The sequence below is a fragment of the Diadema antillarum genome, unplaced genomic scaffold, assembly GCF_040938485.1.
Source record: "Diadema antillarum isolate AM-2024a unplaced genomic scaffold, OU_Dant_1.0 scf00000081, whole genome shotgun sequence".
NCBI classification, from domain to species: Eukaryota; Metazoa; Echinodermata; class Echinoidea; order Diadematoida; family Diadematidae; genus Diadema; species Diadema antillarum.
This window is the reverse complement of record NW_027270970.1, coordinates 1,180,341-1,198,623: the sequence shown is the minus strand read 5'-3', so window position 1 is coordinate 1,198,623 and position 18,283 is coordinate 1,180,341. Positions and strand designations below refer to the sequence as shown.

The following is an 18,283-nucleotide window of genomic DNA, read 5'->3' as shown; positions in this document are numbered from 1 at the left end:
ATTGATCAAATCTCATCGAAATCGGCGAAGAAAGAAAGAAAAATTACACTTTCTATTCCTTATATGAAATAAAAATGTTTTTTTTTTTCTATTCTGTGTTACCAAACTCAATCCATTCAGCTTCCTATATGAACAGTTTCTTGTCTTTTTGGATTCCCTCCAAGAACGTGAAATTAATCACAACTTATCTGATATTAAAAAGTTAAAGAAAAAAAATTACGTGACAGTTTCCTCTTATTGTAAGATTAAAGTGAAAAAAAGAGAAGAATCTTATGCTAAAAGCGCTAAGAAATAAAGAACTTGTTAAATGGCCTTTCAGAGTTTAAAATGAAACATGGCTATCTTATTTTTTCATAACAAAATGAAGGGAAGTATCTGTGTAGTTCATGTCGGCCCATACTGGGTTACATCATAAATTCTTCAGAAATGGTCCCCGTGCACCCCCCCCCCAAAAAAAAAAAATCTACGATAGGTCAAAGGTCAAAGATCAAGTGAAATACATGCTCTCCTATTCATCCAATTAAACCTAGGTCAAGGAAGGTGACCATTCAACACATTTGTGACAAACATGCCATTATAATATTTTGCCAATTTTGTGAAAATGTAATCACACATTGTCCACATGTACTATAGACCTATTAGGAGAATCATGCATTATGGCGGAGGCATACCAGTCGTCATAGCGACATTTCTAGTTTAATATTACAACGAAGATTACGACTACTATTAGCAGTTGGTAATTAAGTGGTGTACGAAGACTAACTCAAACAATACATCATTATATGAGTGGCTATAATGTACAATTGATAAAAACCCAATAAATCTGTTTTTTTTTTCCAGGTTATACAGTGCGTATCAAAAAAAGGTAATCCAACTTTGGCGGGCTACTACTTTACAATTGTCAGCTATGGAGAGCTCAATGTTTTAATTCTAATGATATCACAAACCATCGAAAGCTATGCTGCCGGCTGAAAGCAATAACAAATTTACTTATTGTATATTATAGAAAGAATGGCCACGCGAAAGTAACAAGATTAATGCTCTGTTACTGGGAATTTGAAAACAATAATGACATTGTTTCCATTCCTGTTGTGTCGTTGGTTGTTGGCGTGTTTCCTTTCAAAGAGTGAAAGTAGTAGTAGGTTAATAGATGTCGGCGTTAAAGCTTGTACAATATAACAATATTGGTCACAGTTTATTATTCCGAAGGTTCATTTTTTCCCCCAAAGGTTCATTATTCCGGAGATTCGTCATGATATAGATAAACGGGCCCAAATTAGTTATTGCTGAAAGCAATAACAAATTTACTTCTTGTATATTATAGAAAGAAAGGCCACGCGAAAGCAACAAGATTAAATGCCCTGTTACTGGGAATTTGAAAACGATAATGACATTGTTTCCATTCCTGTTGTGTCGTTGGTTGTTGGCGTGTTTCCTTTCAAAGAGTGAAAGTAGTAATATAGTAGGTTAATAGATGTCGGCGTTAAAGCTTGTACAATATAACAATAGTAGTTATAGTTTATTATTCCGAAGGTTCATTTTTCCCCCAAAGGTTCGTTATTCCGGAGGTTCGTCATGATATAGATAAACGGGCCCCAATTTGTTATTGCTGAAAGCAATAACAAATTTACTTCTTGTATATCATAGAAAGAAAGGCCACGCGAAAGCAACAAGATTAAATGCCCTGTTACTGGGAATTTGAAAACGATAATGACATTATTTCCATTCAAAATTCAAAATGGTCACCTTCCTTGACCTAGGCCTAATTGGATGAATAGGAGAGCATGTATTTGGGAATTTTAGGACTTTAACTTGACTTTGGCCCTTTCATAAGTTTATGCATTAAGTAATTTTCAAGGTATGGAGAAAAAGTGCAATTTTTGTATTGAGTAGAAAATTGTTACCATTTTCATCTGGCCTTTGACCCTGAAATTCATAAGAGAATCACTGTCAGGCAGAACATGCATAAATATGTACTAAGTTTCAAGATACCATGAGCCACTTCCGAGACATGGAGGAAGAAGCAAGTTCAGCACTTTCTCTTGATCCTTGATCTTTGACCTTTTTGGCAAAAAAAAAAGAAATTGCCAGAGAATCTCTATTTTGGGTTATACATGCATACACCAAGTTTAAGTCCTGCTGGCATTGCATAAATATGAGGGAAATAGTAAAATTTTGAAGTGTTGCCCTTGACCTTTGACCCCATGAACCCCAAATTCCCTAGATAATCACTTCCAGTCAGTACATGCATAATATATACTATGTTCCATGAAGATCTCTCTCTCTCTAGTCACGTAGCATACAAATATGCAGGTGTGGTTCGGATGAGAGAACGCCATTGTCTGCGGTCAGCGGCAGCTCTGGTAGCCTCTGTAATGCTTGCTCCAGTCACCTGTTTGATGTCATCAAGCCAGCTTGCTGCGGGTCTTCCTCTTTTACGTTTTCCCTCAACCATTCCCTGGATGATTGTTTTCTGCAGGCAGTGATGTCTGGTAGCATGGCCAAAATATGTCAATTTTCTGGCCACAATATCAGCCCGTAGTTTCTTTTCCACTCCAAGCTCCTCTAGCACCCATGTATTTGTTCTTCTTTCTTTCCATGGTATCCTCAGTATCCTACGATAGCACCACGTCTCAAACGAATCCAGTCTCTTCTTGTCTGCTGACTTCATTGTCCAGGATTCTGAGCCATATGATGCCACGGCAAAGGCTGTAGATCTTAGTAGCCGGACCTTGAGGGAGGAAGGGAGTTTACTTTTCCAGAGCTTTGTCATACTTTGTACCACATTCCGGGCCATTGCTAGTCTTCGTTTAATCTCCTGTGAGCAGTCCCCTTTGGTGTTTATGATGGAACCCAGGAACTCGAAGCTTCCCACCTCTTCAATGGCATCACCATCTAGAGAAAAGACACCATCTGCAAAACTCCGTTCTCCATCTACAACCATGGTCTTAGTCTTTCTAGTATGCAGCATTAGCCCCCTCTCTTCACGTGCTATTTTTACTGCTCTGAGTAGATCCATCAATTCTCTTCTGTTGTTGCAAACCAGGGTGGTGTCATCCGCATACCTGAGATTTGTTACCCGTTGGCCACCTATTGTCACTCCACCAAGGAAATCTCCCAGGGCATCTCTCATAATCCGTTCAGCATAGATGTTGAAAAGCTGGGGCGATAGTATGCATCCCTGTCTGACACCTCTACCAATCTTGAACCATTCTGTGTCACCTCTGCTTGTTCGTACTGTAGACTCTTGATCTTTATATAGCTTGCTAATGAGCTTCACTATATGGCTAGGAAAACCCATTTCTCTCATAGTGTTCCATAATTTTGCATGACAGACACAATCAAAGGCTTTGCTGTAATCTATAAAGCACAGGTAGAGTGGTACAGAGTGTCCTCGGCAATTCTCAATGATGTTTCTGATGTTGAGGATATGGTCTCTCGTGCCTCTTCCTGCTCTAAAACCAGCCTGCTCTTCAGATATCTCATTTTCCATCTGCCGTTTCATTCTGTTGTTGATGATCTTGAGTAGTATTTTGCTGGCATGGCTGATCAAACTAATGGTGCGATGGTTTGAGCACTCCTTTACATTTCCTTTTTTAGGTATCGGGATAAAGACCGCTCTTCCCCAGTCCTCGGGCCATTCTACATTCCTCCAGATTCTGTCACATAGTTTCCACGTGATGTTTATGCCTTCCTCACCAGAGGCTTTCCATAACTCGCCTGGGATATCATCCCAGCCTGGTGATTTCCCGTTCCTAATTTCTCTCATTGCTTGGCGCACTTCCTCCAATAACGGGGGTGGTTCTAACTCTTGTTCCCCTAGGTTGCTGTTGGCAGAGTCTGCCTGGGTCTTCTGCTCGTAGAGCTCCTTGCAGTACTAGGCCCATCTGTTCTTTATGTCTGTGCTCTCTGTTAAGGTGGTACCATTTCTGTCATTGATGACATCTGACCTTGCTGATGGTTTTTGAGTGATTTCTTTGACCAGAGCATACACCCTCTTAGAATCACTCCCTGCTCTTTCTATCTCCTCACATTTTCTCTCAACGAAGGCACGTTGATCAGCTCTAACTGCTTTTGACACTTCTTTGTGTTGTCTTCGCCACTCAGCCATATCCCCTCTCTTCCTCGCATCCTGTCTCTTGTCAGCAAGTCAGTTCTAATGTTGTTCTGGATAACCATGGTTGCTTCTTCTTCTTCTTCTTTGGGATGATCTCCTTAACTGTGCTTAACACTGCTTCTTTCATTCCTTCCCACAGTTCATTGGGAGACAGCTCTTCATCATCAATCTGAAGAAGTGCCTGAAATCTATTGCTCACACTGACAGTGTACTGTTCCGGTATGTTGTCTACATCAAACCTTAATGGTGGTGTCTCTTTCTTCTTTACTTTGAGCTTTAGTTTCAGCTGTGCAACCAGAAGCTGATGGTCACTCCCACAGTCTGCACCTGGTCTTGTCCGAACACTGAGCAGTGAAGAGCGCCATCTTCTTTTAACGAGAATATAGTCAATCCGGTTTCTTACATTGTCCCCGGGGCTCTTCCATGTCCATAGTCTTCGGGGGTGCTGCTGGAAGAAAGTGTTTCCAACAATCAGGTCATTAGCTTGGCAGAAATCTTCCAAACTATCTCCACGTTCATTTCTTTCTCCCAATCCATATTTTCCGACGATCTTAGACTTGGTCACTGATTTGCCAATTTTTGCATTCCAGTCTCCCATTATCACAAGAACATCTTGTTCGGAATCTTGTCAAGAGTATCTTGGAGCTGATCATAAGTCTTCCATGGCTTCATCAGATGCAGTAGATGTTGGCGCATAGACCTGGATGACGGAGATGTTAAATGGGTGACCTTCCAGTCTGAGAGTAATAATTCTTTTGCTTATTGGGCTGAAACCCAAGAAAGACTTAGCCGAGTTTTTGTCCAGGATGAAGCCTACTCCGTGTTCCCTCTTTCCGCCGTCTTTGCCTGAATACACAACTGCGTAGCCATCTTCGGTAGTGAAACGACCTTGGTTGAGCCACCAAGTCTCTGAAATACCAAGCACACTGATATTTTGTTCTCCCATTCGGGTTATGATGATCTCCATCTTGTCAGCATTCATTCCTTGAACATTCCATGTCCCTATAATTCTAGGTTTTCTCAGGTTTGTGCTGCTCCTTTCATGCACAGGATTATCGGCAGTATATTCTGCGTCCTTACAGCTGAGCCTAGTCGGTGCAACACGCTCCTCTTCCCCAGTAGCCATTGACGCATCATCTGGCCTGCGGGTCCCACCATCAGATGCCGGTTTTCCACAATGTTTACGAACTCTCATAAGAACTATCGTGGCCAAGAAAATGCAGTGGGTGGCCGGGTCCTTCTGCATTGCTGGATGGCCATCGTTGACTCTCCAGAGTCGATGCCCTTAAGATAGATCTTGTTTTAGTTCCACCAGGGTGTCCACCCACCCTCCTCACCATTCTCCAGTTGGAGACTGGTGGGTTTGCCGGTTTAGTCGCCGACAATCCGACCCTGAAACAGGTTGTACTGGGCTACAGGGTACCAGTAGCAGATCATCCTGACCTGACATGAAGATACCTTGAACAATATCCAAGATACAGAGAAAAAAAGTAAAATTTTAACATTTTCACTTGACCTTTTCACATTTGACCTTAACCTTATGACCCCAAACTTTTACCAGTGAATTTTAATTGGGTAATACCTGTATACACTAAGTTTCAAGAAAATATCTTTAGGCATTGCAGAGATATGAGGGAAATAGTGAAATTTTAAGCATTTGACCTCGACCTTTTGACTTTTGACCTTGAGCATGTGCACCCAAAAGTTGATAGGCAGAATTTCACCCCCAATACACATACATGCCAAATTTCAAGGTTTTTTTTTTTTTTTTTTTTTTTTTTTTTGTTACGCTGTCCACAAAATTCATTACGGACGGAGAGAAGGACGGACGGAAGGACGGACAACCCGAAAACATAATGCCTCCGGCACCACTTCTTGGCGGAGGCATACAAAAGAATCTAGATTACATAGGTGAAGTAATCTTGGAAGATATGTAAATATTGATATGTACGGTATTGAAACTGTCGTGTTGATTATCCTTATGGTACGTTACCACTCTCGTGGAATTCACTAAGCTGGGTCCACTTTCTCGATTCGCCCGAAATCGTGGTCTTACTCGCGGACTAATCGTGCTGATCATCAGATAATCAAATCTTGATGTCAGTCAAAGACATTGTGTTGATCGTAGTAATTTTTCGAACAGTCCAATAATTCTTCTACGATCAACACGATTACCACCATAGACCTCAAGATGTGATAAGCCATGATAAGATCACCACGGTCACTCGTAGACTAAGAATCGATTTGTGGTAGATAGTATACATGTATTAGCATATCGAGACTCGCGACAATGGCAACCTAGTGAAAGTGTTTAACGTGCAATGTCAATAATCTTTTGGGTATCGATCATGCACATTTATAGTTACTCTATCTAAAAAGGACCGGCGGACGAGTAGGGCATGGATATCTGAAAACATTGGATGGTGTATTTAACTCATGCATGAGTTGTTATTCCAGCGGAACTTACATGCGCTCTATAAAGTGGATTGCACGTCAGATGCGCCTATAGCAGATACACTTCAAATCATTTTAGCAAATTTATCTAATTATAATAGATGTCTAATTTCTGTGGAAAACATGAAAATATTGTATTCGTTGTGGTTAAACATTACACTCTGAATATGTCTAATGTTTAACACATTAGTCATACACAAACATCCTTGAACACAAACACACACAACACAAAAGTATACAAACCTGCATAAATATAAACGTGATTGATATATATATATATCTATTTGTATATATATATATATATATATATATATATATTTATTTATATATAGATATAGATATATTAAATATACATGCACACATACATACATACACGCATGCATGGTTAATGTTCCCTCAGACATTTCCCTCATGTTTTATAGATCCATGGTCTACTTAACCATAAAATTTTTTTTTCTCTCTCTCTCATTTTTGTATAATATTGATTATTAGTCACTCCTAACGGATTTAACAACCAAGTTTACGTTGTATTGCATTTAAATCAACCCATGTGATAAAGTTAAGTGCATGAAATCATTTTTTATAAAAAAAAACCAGAATTTGAAAGCGACTGGATTTGACTTGCAACTATTCGTTTTTATCAATGCCATTCCTTGGTATTTGTAATCTATCTATTAGTTTCTTGGCAATGATAAACGTGTGAGCAATATGTTTAAAAACCATCAGGCGAACCACCAAAGAATGAGAACACGTATGTGCGATCTTATCTTAAAAAAATAAATTGATTTCCTGCTAGAGCATGGTGAGAAATATTTCGCTTGTGCGGTATACATGTAACTCTTATTTCGACATCTAAATAAAGCATTCGAGTTTGATGTTCCATGAATGAATTAATGGCGTATTGAATAAATTCACGAAATTCACGACTGAGCTCATTTCCCCTGCATGAATGCCTGTGTGTGATATTGGAGGTGTGAGTATGTGTGTGAAGATGATCAGAAGAATGAGAGTTGATGAAGAGAAGTTTGATTAATATCGATATGTTGGAAACCCCTATCCAGGTAAGCCCGTTTCGGCCGTCATGAAATTACCTCTCGTAAGGCCTTCATTCTATTTGATGAAAAAAGACGTAAACTAAAAGTGAAGCTGAGTAGATCAAAGGTGATAGCGAATAAAAAATTTAATTTGCTTTCATATTCCACAAGATTTAATGATATTTAATCAATAATTTGGATGTAAGAAGTGATAGGGTCTCATACTTGCAATGATTATTATAGTATTACACGCGTTACGCAAGTGCGGCCGTCGACATTACCCTTAAATTTCTGTATAACCGTATTGAACCTTTTCCCTTTAATGTCGTGTAACTTTTAAAGGAATTGGTGTATTGAATAGCCGCTTTCACATAATAATACTTATTTATGGGGTTTAACTTAAGGAAAATTCCGATGTTATTTGTAAACAGAAATTAAATGTATGGAAAAAACATTACTGAAATCTGTATTTCTTGGGAAAAATGTAAAAAAAAAATCCTTCCTTAGTATTTCATAACAACAACTATTTATTACATAAAACGGGGTATCAACTTGTAGGAAATCTAATTCTCTTTAATATGATACCATTTTTATGGTAATTTAATATTCTTAACTAAAGTTATTCAAAAATAATCCGTATCCTAGCAACGGGCGGCGGCCATCTTAGAAGTATGCAAATTAGACTCACGCGCAACCCTTTTTCCGCTGGCGACAAGCAGATTCGCAAAATACAGGTTCTGACGATCTTCGAACACATCGTAGATTTTTTTTTTTTTTTTTTTTTGGGGGGGGGTGCACGGGGACCATTTCTGAAGAATAGTAACCCAGTATGGGCCGACATGAACTACACAGATACTTCCCTTCATTTTGTTATGAAAAAATAAGATAGCCATGTTTCATTTTAAACTCTGAAAGGCCATTTAACAAGTTCTTTATTTCTTAGGACTTTTAGCATAAGATTCTTCTTTTTTTTCACTTTAATCTTCCAATAAGAGGAAACTGTCACGTCAAATTTTTTTCTTTAACTTTTTAATATCAGATAAGTTGTGATTTTGGAGGGAATCCAAAAAGACAAGAAACTGTTCATATGGGAAGCTGAATGGATTGAGTTTGGTAACACAGAATAGAAAAAAAATTATTTCATATAAGGAATAGAAAGTGTAATTTTTCTTTCTTTCTTCGCCGATTTCGATGAGATTTGATCAATAGATAGCAGTGATCTACAACAAACCCCAGATACAGAACCTACGCAATTGCGCGCGGAGACATTGTAACCCTTAAAATAATATTGCTGTAAAACCTATTGAACCTTATCCCCTTTAATGTCGTGTAACTTTTAAAGGAATTGATGTATTGGAAAGCCGTTTTCACGTGATAATAGCTATGACTGGGGGATAATTTTAGGAAATTTCAAATGTTATTTGTAAATGCATATTAGATGTATGGAAAAGAACATTATAACCAAATTCCCTATCTTTTTAGAAAAATGCTAAAAAACATAATTCCTTCCTTAATATTTCATGACAACAACTATTTATCCCATCAAATGGGGTATCAGCTTGTAGGAAATTTAATTCTCTTCAAAATGATACCATTTTTATGGTAATTTGTTATTCCTAACTAAAGTTATTCAAAAATAATCCGTCTCCTAGCAACGGGCGGCGACCATCTTAGAAATATGCAAATAAGACGCGCGCGCAACCTTTTTTTCCGCTGGCGACAACCGGATTCGGAAAATACAGGTTCTGACGATCTCCGAACATATCGTAGAATTTTGTTTTAGGGGGGGTGCACGGGGACCCTTTCTGGCTGCTAGACTAATATGCCCTCTACGGGGAAAAGGAGTGAGCTCATCGCATCTTCAGCTGCTGTGCCCGGTCGATCGACGGCGTCATGATCCACACAGATGTAGGACGTTCGCATCTTCGTTATATACAGGAGAGGTAAAACATGATGGGAGTTGTGTTTAGTAGGCTTGAGGCAGTGATTTTCATAATGAACAAGCATTCAAACTAACATGAATTTAAAAAATCAACCACAACACTGAGTCGCTGCGACGTGCATGGATCCAGCTCTATTGTCAAAGATCCCCGATCACTCGATATCACTCAAAGACAGAATCTCATCTCTTTAATCGAGCTTATAACGGTTGATATTATTAGTTACGTTTTAGATTGCTTCACGCACTTCGGATAATGAATATCAATGCCTAGGGCCTATCATAGAGCACGTATGTAGAGACCAGTGCCTCAGTTTTCAACACTTTGACTCACTAGGTGTTTTGTATTATCCAAAAAATCAGATCCATTTTGTGTGTGTGTGTGTGTGTTTGTTTGTTTGTGTGTGTGTGTGTGTGTGTGTGTTTGTATGAGTGTGTGTGTGTGTTTGACTACGGATATTTAAAGGAGCAGTTTAATCTACAGAGGGATATATTCACATAGATTATCAAAAAAAATGAAGACACTTACGAGGTTGTGTCTGGAAGCCATAACGAAACCGTTATACTCCTTCGTCCAGTTGGTCGGACAACTTGCCGTCCCGGGGATCATGAGGATATTTTGTCGGCCTTTCGTCAAACAAGAAACACATGGCACGTCCTGTAGAGTGGGGAGGGATACAATTCAGAGAGATAAGTGAAAATTATACACAACGTCCTTATCACGTTCTGAAAACTACATAGGATAGAAGTAGGGGTCGTGAAGGGGGAGATGTACATTAGCGATCTGCAGATCTGCGAAGCAGAACACTATTTTTGCCTAATTAGCGTTGTCTTAAATCTATAAAGTCTAAAGTTCGCTATTGAATATTAACCCTTGCACCCCCCCCCCGCCCCCCCCCCCCCCCGGTCTACTCTATGATACTTGGACATCAGGAACCGAATATTACAGCCCATCATGACATGTCCTCGTGAAATCCGTAAAAGAATTTACCTTATTGATTTGTCCAGAGTTAAAGTCTATCCAGAGTATTATCTGATTATGTAATGACAATGATGGTAAAGTATTTTAAAACTTCGTTCCGGTAAAGGCCTACAACGTATAGCTCTGAAAAGGAATTCACACAAAAGTTTCATCTCAATACATTATTTACTTTTTTTCATTTATTGGTTGTCTTCTCATTATTAGAAAAGCAACAAAACAGTAGTTATCCCTACCATTCTAACAAATTAATTCAAGTATTCTGTATTAGCTTGTATGAGAAGCCTGGCTGATAACTCACTCAAATCTTTATATACATTATCTGGTTGAAAACAACAGAAACTATGATAACGGACATTGGGTTGACTTGTACATCTAGAAATTTCATCACAAAATCATACCTGAATTTTGTTACATAACTCCATTCAAAGATTCCACCTTTCTAACTGTCTAAAGGTAACAGTTCCAGATTAGGAGATACTAGTAGGCCAGATCTTAAGAGCAATTGATAAACTTCCACACAGATATACCGCTGATTTTCTTGACATGACGCAAAAATCTTGCCAAACCTTCAAGTTAGAAGAAAGCTCGGTCCGAATTTTCAGGTCTTAGCTTTAATGTCTTCATATTGACGACTACCATTCATTATACTACCAATAAGACATACTAATGAGTCATTCACTTTAGTTGACAATAAGTCTCAAAATGCACACTGCTTCTTGAAAACGAAATAATGATCTCCAATATAACTCTCTGATAATATTTCCTCAAATCAGCCAACTTCTAAAATACTTAATCCGCAAAATCCACCATGAACACGTTCAGATATGCCATTGATACCTTACTAGATTATACATTAAGGCGTATGATAGGCCTACAATCAATTATGAATTATTGCCACACAAACTAAAGTTGGATACGTGAGAAGGCTTTTGACGTGGTTCGCGGTCTACTTGCACCAGTAAATCTCTTCGAATGGCTCAATGAGCCTATCCTTCATCAAAACATTATTATAACAAATTCGTATCAAAAAATACAGGAGGCATCCACAACCTTAGACTGAACTTTCAAAAGTGTTCACTTGGGGTGACTCTGTCATAGTTGCTTTCTAGTAAGAATAAATACCAGATTGACTGGCTAGGAAAGGATTTGAAAATTAATTGACACTTTGTGGTCTCCTTTAGATTTCTATAACTGTCAAAGATACATTTTGGCCTATAACGTCAGTTTTTCGTCGATTAGGGCGAGTTCTCGAATGAAAACACTCATGTTGTCCCCTCTGGATAGTGCGCTCAGTGTTCATTAGGGAACCATGTTTCTAAGCCCGTAAATGTATAGGTTTAATAATAGGATACTCTTTGGAATGGGATTGTTATATCCTTATCCTGTTCACATGAATAAAAGAAAGATATCTTGTCCGAAGACATGTAATTGGCAGTGAGCGATGTTAGGTCCTCGAAAGTATTGAGCTGTACTCACGTGACCATGCAAATTTGTCTGGTGGCCGAAATTGATGCCATTCCTGTACTCAGCACCGAAGATCTTTGATCGCGGATCATCTCGTCCACTCACGATCATACTGTATTCAGGGTCAGAGGTCAAACACAGGTAATTGCTGCCACCTCCTGGATTCTGCGTAGCGCTGCTTCCAGAGGCTGTCAGTCCTGCATGTACACAATTATAAGAGAATGAAACAAAGAATAAGGTTAATAGTTATTAACGCTGGGGACCAAGTATCAAAGAACATAATATCACAGCCATTCTATTCCATTATATATATATATATATATATATATATATATATATATATATGTATATATATATATATATATATATATATATCTGGTTCTTCTTGCCGTTGCAAATAAGGTTAGTTTTGGAAGAGAACAAGCTCTTGTAGGTATGAAACATTATAGCGTTAATAAAAGTGAGATAGAGTAAACAAACACTGACACTTTTTTCTCAAACGCGTTTGTTTATCGAAGGTAAGAGCTAGGACTCCTGTTCGTTTGTTCAAGGGTCCAATGCTACAGACACCATATTGCTATTTCGAAGTTTATCTCGATTTTAATGGATATGTAGATGATTCCACGCTATCCACAAAGTAGTTAGTTCCTCTTTTTTTTTAACTGTATTTCGTTGATCAAAGTAATTGGTTATTACCTGAATAGATGAGAGATGATGTATCGGGGCACTCCGTGACACCCCAACGAATGTAGTTGTTTCCTGAAGAGACTGGTTGGGATGTACCATCAGCTGGTCCCTGACATCATTTAAAGAAAGAAAGATATTAGTCTTATCAAGAGAAGAAACGTGTAAAAGGAATAAAAGGAACACATACATGCGTCCAAATTATCAGATAGCGACAGATACACATAACAGGAACTTTGGATTTGGACACACAAGAATCGACTCACAACATTGACTAATTCTCTCTTATTTCTCTCTCGATCTTTCTCTCTCTTTAGTAATACCACTGTGATAATAGGCTCTACTTTTTACTGTCAACAAAAACAGCGTCTTCCTCTGAAAGGCAGGTGTTAGAATAGCAGACAGGTAAACCACTTAAAAGCACATTATTTCAAGTTTTAAAGTTTAAGAATGAGTTGACATGAAGCCAGTAGCAAGAGATCATCATGCTATTTAACTCACATCTTGCTACTTGTTTCGGTACAGTCGTATAAGTCACAACACTAGTACCAAGGATCAATCACTAGCTGGTCACTAGTGACAAGGATCAATCACTGGTCACTACTACCAAAGATCAATCACTGGTCACTAGTACCAAGGATCAATCACTGGTCACTACAGCACCAAGGATCAACACTGGTCACTATAGTACCAAGGATCAATACTGGTCACTACAGTACCAAAAGGATCGATACTGGTCACTAGTACCAAGGATAAACCACTTGTCACTACAGTACCAAGAATCGATCACTGGTCACTACTACCAAGGATCAATCACTGGTCACTACAGTACCAAGGATCAACACTGGTCACTACTACCAGAGATCAATCACTGGTAACTAGTACCAAGGATCAATCGCTGGTCACTATATACCAATGATCAATCACTGGTCAATAGTACCACGGATCAATCGCTGGTCACTACTAGTACCACGGATCAATCACTGGTCAATAGTAACAAGGATCAAAAACTTGTTACTAGTACCAAAGATCAATGACTTGGCACTAGTACCAAGGATCAATCGCTGGTCACTAGTACCAAGGATCAGCCACTGGTGACTAGTACCAAGGATCAATCACTATAGTCACTAGTACCAAAGTTCAATGACTGGTCACTAGCACCAAGGATCAATCATGATGATGTCGTTTGGGGAAGAGAGGATATACAAACACAGGAGAACATTTGATATTAAATCAATCCAAATGTTCCCTAGAGACGAGAATTCAGGAAATGTTTGTTATTCTTTATTTCAACATTTCAGAACATTTAACGATTCTGCTGGATGTAATCAATATGCAAGGATTAGTTGAAAAGATAAGGAAAGCAAACATGTTAGGGGCCTATAAGTCAGAACCCTATCTAAGGTTACTTGATTGTAGAGCATGACATCACTGTATGGATGTGACTATTTCCCTTTTGTTTTTTTCTTTATTCTAGCAAATATCTTCCTAGGATCACGCAAAATATTCTGAAATTGTTAAAGTCTAATCTATTCAATTCGCGGTTAATTTCAAAATCTCATCACTATCTTATCATATCTTATTATGTCCGCTTGTAAATGAAATAAATGTTCACCAGAAATGGAAGGGAAAAGTGTGATTTTCCTATTCACCAAATAATACTTGAAAACATTGGACTTTAAATTGATATTAAGTATTGTTGAGGATGTTGTTTATTGGCACACAGTGGAGACTACAGATTTCACTTTTGGCCTCGATAGTTTGGTTATATATCTCCCTGCGAACATGGCTTTGGTCACAAACATGTTAGAAATATTGCTGAGGACAATCATTTTCAGCTCCTTGGTCACATCCTGTCCCGGTATCCTGTTTTCTGTTCTTGCAAACAAGAGGTATTTGTAAAATATTGGTGTAATTTCACACCGATCATTTCCGCAGGATTGGCTTTCAATTCCTATTTCATATTCTTCGTATACACCATAACCTGTTAGTGTCCAGGAAAACATACAGATAGGTTCAAACATGGCAACACAGTTGTTGTTGTTGTTGTTGTTGTTGCTGTGTGTTGTTTGGGTCAGTAAAGTATTCTCCCCGTCAATTACTTTTGACAGTGAAGATAACGCGAAAGATAATCCACAGCCACTACTGAATGAAAGAATTAAAAGAGACAAATACTAGTAAGCCAAACAGTCAGCCACACACACGTACAAAGGTATAGCACACCGATTATACCAGGAGATATTTCACACTTCCAATTCACTCACCTTAGACTCATACCCTTACTGCCATCTGTTGTTGTCAGAATTAATGTCTGAAAAAATTTCCTTTTGCAGTCTGCTGATTATTCAGAAGATGAATAATTTTGCCATATACTTTTATGAATAATTCTTAAAACTTCCCTGAGTCTTTTAATGTAGACTTTGCGATTATTCATGATATAAAAAAGACTTGAAAACCTTCATTGACTCAGTGATAGCAATGTTTTTTTTTCTGCTTGATACTATCTTTCACGCAATTCATCTTACGTCCCCCCCCCCCTTGAGTTTTTGTTTATATTTCATCTTCTTTACATTTTTTTTTTCTGAAACTGCCGTCACCATCAAATATATGATTACCAAAGTGTCATAATTGCGTCCTATGACTTCATCCTTCGACATTATTTCTGGCTGCAGTCACCATCTTTTGAGTATGTAAAAAAATCTACATTTTTTTTTTAAATGTCATGAAAAATTATTGGATTACATAACTGCAAAAAAATCCGGATGAATAAATGGCATAATAAACATTTTAAGGGTGTCAACACTGGTATGATCTGTGCGATTGAGCTGCAGCACTAAATTGCGACCGGCTTTGGTCAGTCACCAAACCAACTCTGAAGAAAGGAGAGGGTTTAATACAGGTCAAACGAATCATTTACCTATCAACATGCATTCATCTATGTGACATACATACTAATATTTATGTGGTTTTAAGCCTATATATATGAAACTATACGTTGATGTGTACAAATAATGTCTGGATAGATGTGTCGTCATTTCATATCCCTGTTCACGGTAAAGCATTTTCGTCTTTACTCATTATCGCTCAGTCAGACCACTGTAGTTTTGTCTAAGCACGCTAGACTTGCGTCTGTACCTGCTCATTGCTGGGCGTAGACTGTTCGGTGACTTGGGTCTGATTGAGAGTCTTGAGGTCCTCAGCTTGCATCTGTAGTATGGAGTTCGTGTGACTAAGCTTGGCGCTCACCACTATTAGGCCCACTAGGGTCCCGCAGGCAATGAGGACAGCGGCTACAGTGCAATACGGTAGGACCCATCTGTCAGGAGATGAAGAAAAGTTAGGTAAAGGATAAGTTAGGTTATAGGTCTTTTTGTCTTAGTTTCTTTGTTTCATCCATTTTCAATGCTTATCAGTCTATCGATCATATAATTTCTTGTATTACGTGTGGGGGGAATGCAGCCTACAAGCTCAGCTTTTTAGCATTCCTCCCCATTTCCAACATTTTCCTATACCTACAAGTTTTCTGTAAATTTATCCTTTACTTTGTATGATGAAATTTATGCACTGTATTCAATTTTTGTAATATATTTATATGTTTTTGTTGGAAATGAAAAATAAATGAATGAAAAATGAAATGAAAAGAGAGGGAGGGGGTAGCAAGAAAGAGCGGCGAAGAGAAGAAAATGAAAGTAAGAATCGCCGTATAGTGAAGCTCACATTACACAAACAGCAACAGAGACTACTTTTTGGTTATAATTATATTCATTATCAAAGGTCATCTATGTAGAAGCAACCGTTATGAACTCGACTGTTGTGACTGCATTAGATTTATGATTGTCTAGGTTTGTACAGGACGTACCATGAACACTAAGAATCTGTATTGTACATGAAATATTATCATCGAAATTTGTGTGAATTCTTACCCATAATGTAAGCGTTGTGTATATTACCTTGTACATACTTTATACGGAAGTAAACATTATTTGAATAGAACATTGAACAAAAGAAGCAATGACATACTGATACGAATTCCATCGCGGTAACAACCTTTATTTTACCTCTATGTCTATTGTTCACAGTTGCAACGTAAGAGTCGTCTTGAGGGTACTCGTAATATAAATGAGGGTACTACCTATATATGAGGGTACTCCTTATATATTTGTGTGGTCACCACATTTTCCCGGTGCACACGGTCCAATGAATAGTGTCGGTGCAGTAACATTGTCATGTCATCTTGAGTTAGCTTTTTGTTTGCATTTTGAAACAAGTACTGTAAATATTATGCTTTTTTATCACTACCATCGCATAGAATATAAATAATGAAATTTTTCAATGCTTCATAGATTAACTTTGCAAAACTACTTTATATCGGTGCAACGATGTTGTTGTTTTTTTTTTTCTAATGATAAACGTCCTAAGAGCTTGACTTTTTAGTGAAACACTTTTTCCATCGCCATATTTACGATATTGCTTTTTGTTACCACTGGTTAGGACCCTACATGGCAAAATGTGCACTGTTCTTTTTTTGTCGCTACAATATTATCCGTACAAATACTTTGTTTTATATTCAAATCATTTAACAATTGCATTGATAAATGCATCACTATATGTACTACATGTTTACTTTTATCGATGAAAATGATAATAATTTGATAGAATTGAAACCGTTTCGAATTTTAGCTGCTTTTATATTGTCCTCGATCACTGTAATGAATATGTCCCGAAAGAACAGCCACGCATGTTGATAATGATACTTCTTTCCTAATACAAAATGTGTTCCTTTTCCAAACATCAAAAATCGCAACACAACAAGTAATAATATGTGTAAAGAAATTCTTTCTATACGCTGCGTTTGGTGTGTTTTCATTTTATATATTGAATGCGTCACTTTCATGTCGAGCAAGTTACATAATGACAATGTCAGTTTCAAGTGCATTCTTCTCAATAAAGCGTTTAAAATTGATATTCAATTACCAATGTTGTGATAATAAGGGAATTGGAAACGTGTAAAAAATCAATAGTTAAGACTTGAAGTCTTAAGAGCTGAAGCTACTGTTCTCTCTCCCTCTCTCAAGTTCAAGTTGATTTTATTTCGTCTCCAACAAATTAGGGAATCAATGAAATGTTCGCGTATACATATAATATCACGAAATTAGTACAACAATGTCACAAAGATAATAACATGTAATAAAGACACAGGTAAACTATCAACAGAGAAACAAATAAATACTATATTAATATGGTTGACTCAAAGGCAAATTGTCGGAAATGGAGGGGACTGTTAAAAAGCAGATTTTGTAGTTTGCAATCCCCTCTGTCTCTTTATGTATTTCCTACCTTTTTTATTCTTAAAAAAAAAGAACAACACCCAGATACACCTTGATCATGCTATGAGCAATTAAGTGTGTTGTTTTTTCCACCTTTGGAACGTGATATATCACATACCTGTCTTTCTTCAGAACGTCCTTCAGGCACCTGGAGTGGGCTTTGATGTCAAATCGTTTGTATTCGAAAGAAACCTGTTCATGGTGGTGTCCACAGTCCACAGCCGTTGAGGAGGAGGAGTTATGCTCATATCTCTTGTCCACCGAAAACATCGGATTCTCCAT

General features: G+C 37.9%; 2 protein-coding genes across 2 annotated transcripts; both read right to left on the bottom strand.

Annotated features, from left to right (window-relative positions):
* Window positions 1-4,766: 4,766 nt before the first annotated feature.
* On the bottom strand, window positions 4,767-5,363 carry LOC139717722 (craniofacial development protein 2-like). The gene has a single exon (XM_071629223.1). The coding sequence runs from the start codon at window positions 5,361-5,363 to the stop codon at window positions 4,767-4,769; it is 597 nt and encodes a 198-aa protein (XP_071485324.1).
* A 4,054-nt stretch (window positions 5,364-9,417) lies between these two features.
* Window positions 9,418-18,283, bottom strand: LOC139717721 (uncharacterized). The gene is made up of 6 exons (XM_071629222.1): window positions 18,120-18,283; window positions 15,810-15,990; window positions 12,687-12,786; window positions 12,003-12,187; window positions 10,074-10,202; window positions 9,418-9,528 (listed from the first exon to the last, which is right to left on the bottom strand). The coding sequence occupies exons 1-6, from the start codon at window positions 18,281-18,283 to the stop codon at window positions 9,418-9,420; spliced, it is 870 nt and encodes a 289-aa protein (XP_071485323.1).